We start from the raw sequence: 13,727 nt of genomic DNA on the forward strand, positions 1-13,727 counted from the left end.
GTTATATAGCCAACTTCTATAATAAGACATTGATCAGCACTTAAAAAAAGGTATTTCTACCGAAATATCCAAGGTTTTCTTCAGGATTTCAGATTCAAAAACTAGAAAGTGAACGGTTTTTCCTAAACTCTATACAGTCAAACTATAAACCGTTTACTGTCTCACATTTCTGTTGTATTGCATGGTTCTTTCCTGTAACGAATATAACTTTGTAGAAGGGCATTTCTCCCGAAATATCAAAAAGTTTAATCTACAATTCTATTAACAAAAATCTTTTTACTGAAACGACGTGCAATATTTCATTTTTACTAGGTTATATACGTAACAACATTAATAAAACATCGATCGGCACATTTTTTGAGAATGAGGTTTCTCCAGAAATATCAAAAATTTTATCCACCATTCCGATTTCTATTGCAATTAGGTGATATTTGTTTTTTTTTTACTGAACTCTATATCGTCAAACTAAACCCTGTTTACATAGCCGTGGTATTGCATGATTCTTCTCTGTAAGCGTAATATTTTATTCAGATTATTTTATTCATAATAGTAAGCGAATTTTTTTTACCAAACTTTTGTAACACATTTCAATTGTATTGCAGGGTTCTCTTCTTTAAAAAGAATAATGTTTCTTTTGAGGAGGGTGTTTCTCCTGAAATATCCAAATGTTTTATCCATCATTCCGGATTCTACCATCAGTAAATTGAGCACTATTTACTTAAACAATGTGTGCAAATTTTATTGAAAAATAAATAAAAACTTTTAATACGATTTCAACTGTATGCTTTTAGTAAGGGTTTATTATTTCAATACTTACTATTTCATTTATATCTACATTTAATACAATTTCTGGATTTTTTGGCCATGTGACGCACAACGTTTTGTCAGAAACTTTCCTCCGATTCCATGACTACGACGGCGACGATGACTAAAAGATATAAAATGGTGGCATTCAATTCTGATGAGAGCATATATATATATATATATATATATATATATATATATATATATATATATATATATATAAGGCGAGGGGTTAATAATTGTGAAATTAATAAGTTTACATAGTGAGAAACATAACAAAATCCAATTTTTTCAAAGTAGATTCCATGAACAAAGCTTCTTTCTAAGAACTGCACACCTGTGGAACTCTCTTCCGTTAATCTGCTTTCCAACTGACTACAACATAGCCATCTTCAAGTCTAATGTAAACAAGTTCTTGATGAGCCTTTCCCTGTTAAGTAATCCAATTTACCAAATTTACACTTCTAATGATTACTATGATATTGTCCTTTTGACTACTGTACACTCTTTAACCCTTATCCTCGACTGGCCTCTCGGCCTTGATAAGTGGCGATTCCTTTGTAAAGAAAAACACTATCATATAATATATATATATATATATATATATATATATACATACAACATATTGGGTTGTACAGCTATATGATTCTGATCAGTAGTCACTCCTCTGTAAAAGAAAAAATGATAACATAAGAATGTAAAAAGAAAAAAAAATTTTCGTTTGATCATTTAAACACAAACTGGTTTTAGAGTTGCGAATTACAAGAACGAAAATCTATCCTCTGTGTGTGTTCTGTATTTAATGGTTATATAATGTACCCTTTTCGCGAGAAAAGTAAGTAGGTACACGTCATCTATGTTATTCTATATTATATTTCGAATGAGTTTGTACGTTTGTGTGGCGACGTATTTAAACAAAGTAGGAACTATCCTTTGGAGACGCCAAATCTGTCAAGGAGGCGGGAACGGAAATATATATATATATATATATATATATATATATATATATATATATATATATATATATATATATATATATATATGAGAGAGAGAGAGAGAGAATAAATGACAAAAGGTTATATTCCAAAATTCATGATGTTAACCATCTTATAATTTTTTCATTTAATTCAGTTGACTTATACAATTCTTGACAGTATCTGTTTCGTAGCGTAAAATCAATCACTTAATTATTATATCAATCAGTGAATCTATTATGCCCTTAACTCATCAGAAGAAATAGCAACAATCAATCCGTCAAAAGGAATTGAAGTGTAACTTGACATGATTAAAATCCGAAAATTGGAAGAGAGACTGTAAATACCTTTTTATTTTTCCATGACCAATGTCATATGATAGTTGTTTGTTGTTGTTGTTGTTGTTGTTGTTATTTGCGTATATACTGCAAGGGGAGATAATTTCATAGGGCAAAGGGAGATAATCTTGTAATTATCTAGATTTAGAGAATAATTATTCAACATATTTAATTGATGAGATAAGAAGAGATAGTAAATGACACAAAAAAAAAATTAGAATATGTGTAGAAGAGTAATGATATGTTGATTAGGGGCCTCAGCATCCCTGGATTGGTTGTTTTCAATTTTGACAAATAAACCAAAATGGCCCCATACTTAACTATACATTCTGCCTATCTAACCAGTTGGCAACAATTTGATAGTTTTCTTTCATCCATTTAATATTGTTCTTTATATTTGTGATGCAGCACTGGTAGACTCGTTCGTACTTGCTGGCCTCCTTGTCCTGACTCCTCCAGTATTTTACCTACAAAATGACACACACGGGTTAGTTTTGTTGGTATCAAATAGCTTTGAGATATAGAAAACAAAAATAGAACAGAAAAAGCGGATTAACAAAACGTCGATAAAATATACTTAAGTGAGAACGAAACGTCAGTAAGATCGGGTTTTGAAGTTTTAAAAATATAGAAACGTGACACGATGATGTGTTTTACTAGTGCAGCATTAATTGATTGATTAATTAAAATTATTAAGGTATAATTAATAAACAGAAAGTAGGATAATAAAGGCAGTTTGGTTGGTCAAAATTAGTGTTAAGGAACAGCAACAAATTGGAACAAAAAAAAGGGGTTAACAAAATGAAGATAGTTAATTGATATCAAAATAGAAATAGATGGGGTTTTGAATCTTAAAAGATACGGAAATGCGACACGATGATGTATTTTACTAGTGCAACATTAATTAAGTTAAATTAATCATAAAAATAATCAAACAACAGAAAATAGGACTAAAATATAGCATTGATGGTAACAGTGTTGTGGAACAGACAAAAAAATGGAACAGAATAAAAGAATTAACGAAAAAGGCAGTGTTGTTTAAGAGAATAATTAATTGGTAACGAAGCGAAAAAAATGGGTAAAAATGCGAAATTTATTGACTTATCATGAAAACTGACCGAGTTAGCACTTCTAATAATGGAAAATGATTTTTAGGTCAAAAACGTTCAACTTCGAAATTTGAAACTTTCCCATAATCAAAGCTTGTCCAATTTTTAGTATGACGTCGAGTAGAGCCAACCTTACATAAAACCATAATTTTTTTGTGTCAGTTGGTACATTGACCCATATAATACATAACATATATAGGGCATAGTCAGTACTTATGGTCGGTGATTGGTTTACAATGAGGTAGGATATTTATATCTCGATAATCTTGAGGTTTTTAAAAAGTTAACCTGTTTGCCCGTCAATTTGCATCCAACTCGACTTTAGAGCGAGCAAACCACTCCCAGATTTTCATTTGCAGACAGAAACTACATTAAATGATCGGAAAATCACCTTCTCTCAAGTACGCTATATCATAAAAAATCTAGATACATCAAAAGCATGTAGACCTGATCTCATCTCGTATATACTATTAAATTACTACTATTAAAACATTCTTCGCTGAGTTTGTTCTAATTCTCTCCAAACTTTTCAACAAATGCCTTAACAAATCTTGTTTTCCTGACTTATTATTATTATTATTATTATTATTATTATTCACCACATTTTGTGTCTGGCTGTTAGTATTGCCGATTTTATACCGATAGGCGGATCATAACAAATGAATATAGGTTATCAACATCTTGTTTTCTTAGTCTTACAGCACTTTCCACAAGATTCTGGCAGTCCGCAACAAGACAATCTTTTGAAATACTCAAACATTGCAATGGATCTCAATTTTCTCAATCCACTTGACAAATCTTTTTGTTACACTCCTCACTGCTCCCATCACAATAACAAATACAACTCATATCTTCTTCAACTTCCATAATCTTTTTATCTTCCTTTTTAAGCCTTGGTATTTTTTTCCCCTTCTCTTTTTCTTTTTTATCCACATTCACATCAGCTATTACTGCTCCATCAATGATTATTGCCTTGTGTTCCTTTTCCCCACCAACAAAACAATCTGGTATCCTCGCTTCAATCAAATTATCACATTGGATATTCATATTCCACGATAATTTCAAATTATCACATTGGATATTCATATTCCACAATAATTTCATATTATCACTCTCCATCAACCCTTTCTGAAACATGCTCATACCATTTTTCACTGCATTCCAACCCCCTTTTCTTGCATTTATCCCAATGGAAGTTTCTTGCAATATTGTCATGTCGTCTCTTGTATTCCTTTTGAGCTAACTGATCACAACTACTGATAAGGTTTTGTACATTCTCACCTTTCTGTTCACACAGCCGACATAGGTAACTTTCATTTGTTTTATCAATGTGATACTTCACATAATTTGTCCTGAGCGCTTGCTCCTGTGTGACATATATTAGAGCTTCTGTCTCAATCTTCAAGTCGCATTTTGACAACCATCGCTAGGTTTTTCCCTTGTTCACTGCCTCTGGTATATCTCTACTGAATTAGCCATGCATTTTCTTCTCAATCCTCTTGTATTTCGCGTTTTATTCATTTATTGCTTTAAATTCCTTACTTCTTACGAGTTCACTCTCTTGAAATTTTTCATCTGCTTTTAAATATAAAAATATAATTTCTTTTTAAAATTGGCTACAAATGTAAAATTTCGTTGGGGGGGGTTACGTGGAGAGTCCTCATATGTTTTTAAATATAAAAATATAATTTAAAAAAATTATCATTATATTATTACGCTTATCGCTCCGTCCGTTATCATGCTGTGCATTCCTAAAAAAGGAAGGTGTAATATACCAAATAAAACTTGTCACCCCTTAAAAGCAAAGTGGGATATTCCAATTCATAATAAAACAAAAAGAATTTGGTGTCGCTGTTGAGGCAAAGCTAATAAAAATGATTTGTCTTTTTTGGCCTTTTGGCTAAGATCAAAGTGTAGTATCTGTTCTTTAGAGGCTAAATTTCAATTTCTTCTCTCTTAGTGGGGGAGAAATCCTTTGCGACTAAGACAATTTTTTCTCCACGTTAAAAAAAAACGACCCTGGTGTTTAAATCTGTCCCGTAGGGAGCCATTGTGAATAGGTTTAATGTTTAATGTAACAAAGTTTAAAGATTACAAAAGTAACAGGGAAAAGTAATTTCTGGTTTAATTACAAAATGCCCAGGAAATCTCCCTTCTGATTAATTATAAAATGCACTGGAACTGTCTCTTCTGATTATTTTTTTTTTTTGTTTACTTGCCTTCCCACAAAGACTGAGTTGGACATGAGGTCGGTTAAAAATTTTTGGGGAAACCAGCTCCCCAAAAGGGGTACTCTGATCAATAAGAAAAATAAAAATTGTATCAGTAATGAAGGATTTCTCCTCCATTAACCAAGACCAAAAAAGGGGGGATTTAAATCACTGGAATGCTGAGAATGATACTACACTCAGAAATTAATGTTGAAGCAATGGTTGCCTAATCCCTAACAGTGTTAATGTTTTTATGTATTAATTTCGAAAAGCTACTAAAACAATTTATGATTTAAACATTACTTTATTTCAAGTATATTTTAAACAGTGGGATGGGGGATATAAAGTCAGTCCCGGAAATTGCTTAAATCGTTTACAATTTAAACATTACTTTATTTCATGTATATTTTTAACAGTTGGGTAGGGGATATGAAATCATTTCAGGAAATGGGCGAAACTGTTTACACATTAAACATTACTTTATTCAATGTATATTTTTAAAGTGGGGTGGCGAATATGAAGTCGGTCTCGGAAATGGCTGCAACCATTTACGTTTTGGACATTACTTTATTTAATGTACATTTTTAACAGTAGGATGGGAAATAAGAAGTTGGTCCCGGGAATGGTTGAAAAAGTTTACGATTTAAACATTACTTTATTTCATGTATATTTTTAACACCGGGGTGCGGGATATGAAGTAGTCCCAGAAATGGCTGAAACAGTTTATTATTTAGACATTACATTATTTCATGTATACTTTTAGCAGTGGGTTGGGGGATATGAAGTCAGTCCCGGAAATGGCTGAAACAGTTTACGATTAAAACATTACTTTATTTCCTGTATATTTTAAACAGTGGGGTCAGACCCGGGATTGGATGTGATAAGCACAAATATATACTAGCAGAAAGCGTCGCACAGTATTGAATGAGATAAGTGGAAAACATATAGTAGCAGAATACCCAGCGTCGCCCAGGATCGAATTAGATAGGTGAAAGATATATGCTAGCAGAATATGCGGCGTCGCCCAGGATTGGATAAGATAGGTGGAACATATATACTATGAGAATACCCGGAATTGATTGATGTGTTTTTAATTAAATAATCATCCCAGGCAATATATCACAGTTATTATTTAAATAAGGGGGGGGCGACATAGTGGGTTTAAGTTATGAAAATTATTGTCGAAATTAATAACATATCCAAGAATTATGAAAAATGATGAAATGTGAGTTATTTGATTGGTGTTCGTGTAATGAAATAATAAGCCCAGACAATATATTAAAGTTCTTAGGAGAGGGGCATAATGTGGGTTTTTAATTATAAAAAATGATTGCTGAAATTAGTAACATATCCAAGAATTATGAAAAATGATGAAATGTGAGTTATTTGATTGATGTGTTTGTAATGAAATAAGCAGCCCAACAAATATATCAAAGTTATTATTTTAGTAAGGAGGAGGCTATAAGACGCGTTAAATTTATGAGAAATTATTGTCGAAACAAGTAACATATCCAAGAATTATGAAAAATTATATGTGATTTAATGAATTAGTGTGTTTGCAATGAAATAATCAGACCAGGCAATATATCAAAGTTATTATTTTAGTAAGGGAGCGATGATGTGGGTTTAAATTATGAAAAATGATTGTCAAAATTAGTAACATATCCAAGAATTATGAAAAATGACGAAATGTGAGTTAATAGATTAATGTGTTTGAAATGAAATAATCAGCCTAGAAAATATATCAAAGTTATTATTTTAGTAGTGTGGGGTTATTAATTTGAGCAAAAAATATAAAAAGTGATTGTCGAAATTAGTAACATATCCGAGAATTATGAAAAATTATGAAATGTAAATTAATAAATAGTTGTGCTTTTTATGAAATAATCGGCCCAGACAATATATCAAAGTTATGTTTTAGTAAGAGAGGGCGATGAGGATGGTTTACATTATAAAAAATATTGTTGAAATTAGTAAGATATCCAAGAATAACGAAAAATTGTGAAATGTGAGGTAACTAATAAGTGTGTTTATAATAAAATAATCAGCCCAGACAATACATCAATATTATTATTTAAGTAAGGGGAAAGGCAATAAGGAGGGCTAAAATTATGAAAAATTATTGTCGAAATTAGTAACATATCCAAGAATTACAAAAAATGATGAAATGTTAGTTGATTGATTGGTGTGTTTGTAATGAAATAACAAGCCCAGACAATATATCAAAGTTATTATTTTAGTAAGAGAGGGCGATAGGGATGGTTTTAACTACAAAAACCTATGGTCGAAATTAGTAACATATCCAAGAATTATGAAAAATGATGAAATGTGAGTTAATTGATTAGTGTGTTGTAATGAAAAAATCAGCCCAGACAATATATCAAAGTTACTATTTTAGTAAGGGGGGGGCTATAAGGTGTATTTAACTTATGAAAAATGATTGTCAAAATTAGTAACATATCCAAGAATTATAAAAAATGATGAAACGTGAGTTAATTGATTGGTGTGTTTGAAATAAAATAATCAGCCTAGACAACAAATTAAAGTTATTATTTAGTAAAGGGGGAGGTGCGAAAATATGAGTCAAAATTATAAAAAATGATTGTAGAAATAAGTAACATATCCAAGAATTAAGAAAAATGATGAAATGTGATTTCATGCATTAGTGTGTTTGTAATGAACTAATAAAGCCCAGACAATATATCAAAGTTATCATTTTATTAAGGAGGGGAGGATAATGTGGGTACAAATTATGAAAAATGATTGTTGAAATTAGTAACATATCCAAGAATTATGAAAAATGATTAAATGGAGGTTAATTGATTGTTTTTTTTTAAATTAAATAAGCAGCCGAGCAAATATATCAAAGTTATTATTTTAGTAAGGTTTGGCAATAATGTTGCTTAAAAATAAAAAAATATATTGTCGAAATTAGTAACATATCCAAGAATTAAAAATGATGAAATGTGAGTTAATTGATTTGGGTGTGTAATGAAATAATCAGCCTATACAATATATGAAAGTTATTATTTTAGTAAGGTGTGCGAAATGGTGAGTTACAAATGATGAAAAATTATTGACATAATTAGTACCATATCCAAGATTTTATTACATATGAAAAATGCTGCTGTGGAATTTCCACAGGTCCCGCTAGTTATTATTATTATTATTATTATTATTATTATTATTATTATTATTATTTGATGTTTTCGTTTAGTCTCGAAAGACAAAGGATACCCCCTATAGGGGCAGCTGCACTTGTAATTGTGAGGCAATGGTTGCTCAATAATCAACCACACCTCTCCTGAATCGGCACTGTTTGAGTCCAGTGGCAAGGAGAAGTCCAGGACGACTCGAAACAATGCCGAAATAAGCGGAGAGCACATACAGCACCTGGAGGTTTCAAATGGTCACCCATTTGGTAGTGACCAGGCTCAATGTTGCTTAACTTTGGTGATCCAATGGGAACTGGTGTGTCAACGTAATTATGCCGTAATGTTATTCTTCTTCTTCTTCTTCTTCTTCTTCTTCTTCTTATTATTATTATTATTATTATTATTATTATTATTATTATTATTATTTACTCACTAGGAGTACTCACACAAGCTATCATAAAGGATTTCTCTGTGAAAACAACTTGTAGCATTCTCTGGAGTCTGAGTGACAACAAGTCTCCCCAGATTCTCAGTACTCTCCACCTCTTTTGATAACCATTGCTGATGAATTTGCATTATCATAATAGCCACTTACTATGGATTTCTCATTGGCGATGACCATTGGTCTTCACTGGAATTTGGGTGGCAAAAAGTCTCCCCAAGGTCCCAGTTCTTTTTGCACTCATCTAGTGGAGGTCTGGCTAGTGCTTTCTCTCCTCGACCCTTCCACCCTCCTTGGTCCTCCTCACTTATTTGGAGCTGACATCAACTATATCGGCTTCGTAAACGTTTAATAGGCGCCGGTGAATATTAACTGGCTCAATTTTTTTTGCATGAAAGTATTCAATGACGCATCTCTGTTTCTGACACACCTCCATGATTGTTTTCTTAAAGTCTCACACCGCCAATATCCGCAACAGAGAGATGAAATTTTCAGATCATTAGCTTACCTGTTCGAGTTCAAACTCTTGATTAAAATGCAAAGTCACGCCCATCAGCAAACTTGACATAAACTGCCGGTCTGATGTCCTGAAAAGAAAAAAAATTACATCAGGGTTTTTTTTCAAGCTGTTCAAGTTGAACATTTAGGTCAGGTGTATCAAAAATAACACCTGGCAAAAAGAAAATGTACTCGACACTGACACCCACCTGGTCGGAAGAATGAAAACAAAATAGCGTAGATAACCGAACATTATGAATTTTGGAACGCAGCTGCTACAAAGTAAGGTTTGTAATATGGGTATATATTAGTTTAATATAGTTTTATGCAAAAAAAGTGTGAAAGGCCTTTATGAAAATTCAGATACGATTGTTGTGAAATGTTAGCAATATGTACTAGACATCGATTAATATTCCCAAAATCGGTAGTTTCTTTAGGATCTTTTAAAGGGTTTATAGGCGGCATAATATGGGCACAAAATTCCTTATTTGAAAATTCAAATATTTCAGATTAGCATTAAATTTAATCAATAGTCATCAGATCTCAATTTAAGCAAAATTCCCTGAATTTCACACATGTTCATGTAGAATCCATGTCGCAATTTTTATCAATATCCATTACATGATTTTGATTAATAAAATATGTCTAAAACTTAAGACTGAAATTTAAGGGGTCTTAAGAAGAAAATGAAATTCAGGGATTTTATCTGAATATTAATTCTCTCTAAGATTTTCTAATTGTAATTGTAGAATCATGGTGTGATATGAGATCACGTATAGTCCAGAGTAAACAAGCATTTATCAAACTTAACACAGTATTATGCTCTAATGCCATCAAACTCAAGACTAAACAACGCATTAAGATGTATGTTTGGTCTGTCTTGTTATATGGTTGCAAAAGCTGGACTATCTGCCCCCAAATGCAAAATAATTTAAAAAAATAGTACAGAAAAATTGTTTGTGAGATCACATTTTTACAGTTCTGTATTCTTTAGATAAGGGCTGTTTGTATTACTTGTTTTTTATCGGACTATTGTTCTCATCTTCAGTGTTATTTGTGCAACGTTTCGGTCGGTGCAGCCTCAGACCTTCGTCAGGCATGTTGGTCGCCGACTTCCAGTAGATCGATCAAAAAAAAAAAAAAGTAATGCCTCACATTTTTTACAAGGAAATATGGATTAGATCTGGATGCTAATAGAAACTATCATGAAAAATAAAAAACGAATTTCTTAAAACATATTTACCATTAAAGAGGCATCAAAAAAGCAAAGTCAAACAAGACGCATTTTGATGGACAATTTGATCGATTAGACAGGATTATCGCCAAAAGTTGAGCTGTTTTGGGTTATGGATTAGTCACCACATTGGTCGCCGACGCTGTTAAACAGCAGGATCGCTGATGATGATTTTCTTCCTAATTTTACCTATTTCAGGCCTCGTGGGATTTATAAGTGTAGTGGAGGATTTATTAAGAAAAGCCCGATCCATGGTCTTTAAGAAGAATGTAAGCCTCATTACTATGTTATGCACAAACTCTATTACTAGTTTGTAATTTATAATTTATAAAATCTACTTGTTAATTAAATTTGTGGATTAAAACGGCTGAAACTATTAGTTAGTTTTCTAACATCAAAAATAAGGAGAAATGCTATTTTATCCAATTTGATATTGAGAATTATTACCCCTGAATTACAAACGAACTATTCGAAGATGTGATGGATTTAGCAACTCTCCTATCCGACATCTCAAATGATGAAATTTCCATGATTAGAATACAGCACTGATTTGTAAAAATGAACAGTGGACTAAAAGACAAGAAATAAACAAAAAATAAATAAAAACGCAAACTGGGTGCTTTGATGTATTAATGGGTTTTTATATATATATATATATATATATATATATATAGAGAGAGAGAGAGAGAGAGAGAGAGAGAGAGAGAAAGAGAAAGAGAGAGAGATAGAGATAGAGATAGATAGATATACATATATATATATGGATAGATATACATATATATGGATATATATATATATGGATAGATATACATATATATGGATATATATATATATATGAGAGAGAGAGATAGAGATAGATAGATAGATATACATATATATATATGGATAGATATACATATATATGGATAGATATACATATATATATATATATATATATGGATAGATATACATATATATATATATATATATATATATATGGATAGATATACATATATATGGATATATATATATGGATAGATATACATATATATGGATATATATATATGGATAGATATACATATATATGGATATATATATATATATATATATACATGGATAGATATACATATATATGGATATATATATATGGATAGATATACATATATATGGATATATATATGGATAGATATACATATATATGGATATATATATATATATATATATACATGGATAGATATACATATATATGGATATATATATATGGATAGATATACATATATATGGATATATATATGGATAGATATACATATATATGGATATATATATATATATATATATATACATGGATAGATATACATATATATGGATATATATATATGGATAGATATACATATATATGGATATATATATGGATAGATATACATATATATGGATATATATATATATATATATATACATGGATAGATATACATATATATGGATATATATATATGGATAGATATACATATATATGGATATATATATGGATAGATATACATATATATGGATATATATATATATATATATATATATATATGGATAGATATACATATATATGGATATATATATATGGATAGATATACATATATAGTGATATATATATATATATATGGATAGATATACATATATATGGATATATATATATGGATAGATATACATATATATGGATATATATATATGGATAGATATACATATATATGGATATATATATATGGATAGATATACATATATATGGATATATATATATGGATAGATATACATATATATGGATATATATATATATGGATAGATATACATATATATGGATATATATATGGATAGATATTCATATATATGGATAGATATACATATATATATATATATATATATATAGATAGGTAGATAGATAGATATACACGAGCAAACAGTTAATAAAACATGTTAAAAAACACTTTGAAATGAGTTAAAAACATATTTAATCTGAAAAGGAAACACTAGATAAGTGGATAGTCCTTAATCCGCGGAGTTTCGAAGAAATCCTTTCCTTCTCATCAGAGGGTAGGAATTAGCAAAATGCGGGATCGGATTTTGCATGCAAAAGTATTTAATGAAACAACAAGTAAGTCAAAGATCTTACTTGATAACAAAAAAAAAAGTGAAGCAGAGGGAATATGGTGAAGAAAAAGGTGATTACACATGAATGGATAGTCTGGTGGAAGATAAATAATGCAGTGACGGTAAAATCCATATTTCCTCTGCTTCACTTTTTTTGTTATCAAGTAAGATCTTTGACTTACTTGTTGTTTTATCAAATACTTTTGCATGCAAAATCCGATCCCGCATTTTGCTAATTCCGACCCTCTGATGAGAAGGAAAGTATTTCTTCGAAACTCGCGGATTAAGGACTATCCATTTATCTAGTGTTTCCTTTTCAGATTAAATATGTTTTTAACTCATTTCAAAGTGTTTTTTAACATGTTTTATTAACTGTTTGCTCGTATTATAAGCTCTATCTCCTATTTGGTTTTATCGAGCTTTTACATCTGTCTGAGATAACTTTATAAATATTAATTCTTTAATATTTATAATATACTTTAATTTTACCATCTTGGATCATTTTGATAAATAATTCAATTGTAATTTATATATATATATATATATATATATATATATATATATATATATATAATGATAAATGTTCGCTAACCCGCCATCGATGCCCGAAAAAATAAAAAATAAAATAAAAAAAGAGAAAGTTACCACGAAATAAGTAAGGCTACTCAAACTAACCCTTTCAGCGTAAAAAGAGAGTTTGTGTTTTGGAGCAGGCAGAAGGTTCTTTTAAATGTATGTCAACTTACTGATGGAGATGGTGGTGGAGCTGTTCGTTAAAGGAGACGTTTAGATTCTGTTCCGTTAAATAAGTTTCCGCCAACAAATCAATTGATGATTCGCGTCTTGTATTG

At 30.5% G+C, this 13,727-nt stretch overlaps 1 protein-coding gene and 1 pseudogene across 4 annotated transcripts in view; one reads left to right on the forward strand and one right to left on the reverse strand.

Moving 5' to 3' along the window:
* Positions 1–688: 688 nt before the first annotated feature.
* Positions 689–13,727, reverse strand: part of LOC145246113 (uncharacterized) — a 459,766-nt gene continuing 446,727 nt past the window's right edge. The window contains exons 41-44 of one of the 4 annotated variants that reach the window (XM_080107944.1): positions 13,623–13,718; positions 9,541–9,619; positions 2,438–2,583; positions 689–928 (exon numbers count right to left, since the gene is read on the reverse strand). In XM_080107944.1, the coding sequence (XP_079964070.1) occupies positions 838–928; positions 2,438–2,583; positions 9,541–9,619; positions 13,623–13,718 (412 nt within the window). In that variant the 3' untranslated portion in view covers positions 689–837. Of the gene's footprint in view, positions 929–1,893; positions 2,584–9,540; positions 9,620–13,622; positions 13,719–13,727 lie in introns of those variants that run through there. The other 3 variants (XM_080107946.1, XM_080107945.1, XM_080107947.1) reach the window with 3 other exon arrangements.
* Positions 5,105–5,277, forward strand: LOC145246273 (U2 spliceosomal RNA; annotated as a pseudogene).

This window comes from Euprymna scolopes, chromosome 23 (assembly GCF_053919585.1).
Source record: "Euprymna scolopes isolate OS-2025 chromosome 23, ASM5391958v1, whole genome shotgun sequence".
Taxonomy (NCBI): Eukaryota; Metazoa; Mollusca; class Cephalopoda; order Sepiida; family Sepiolidae; genus Euprymna; species Euprymna scolopes.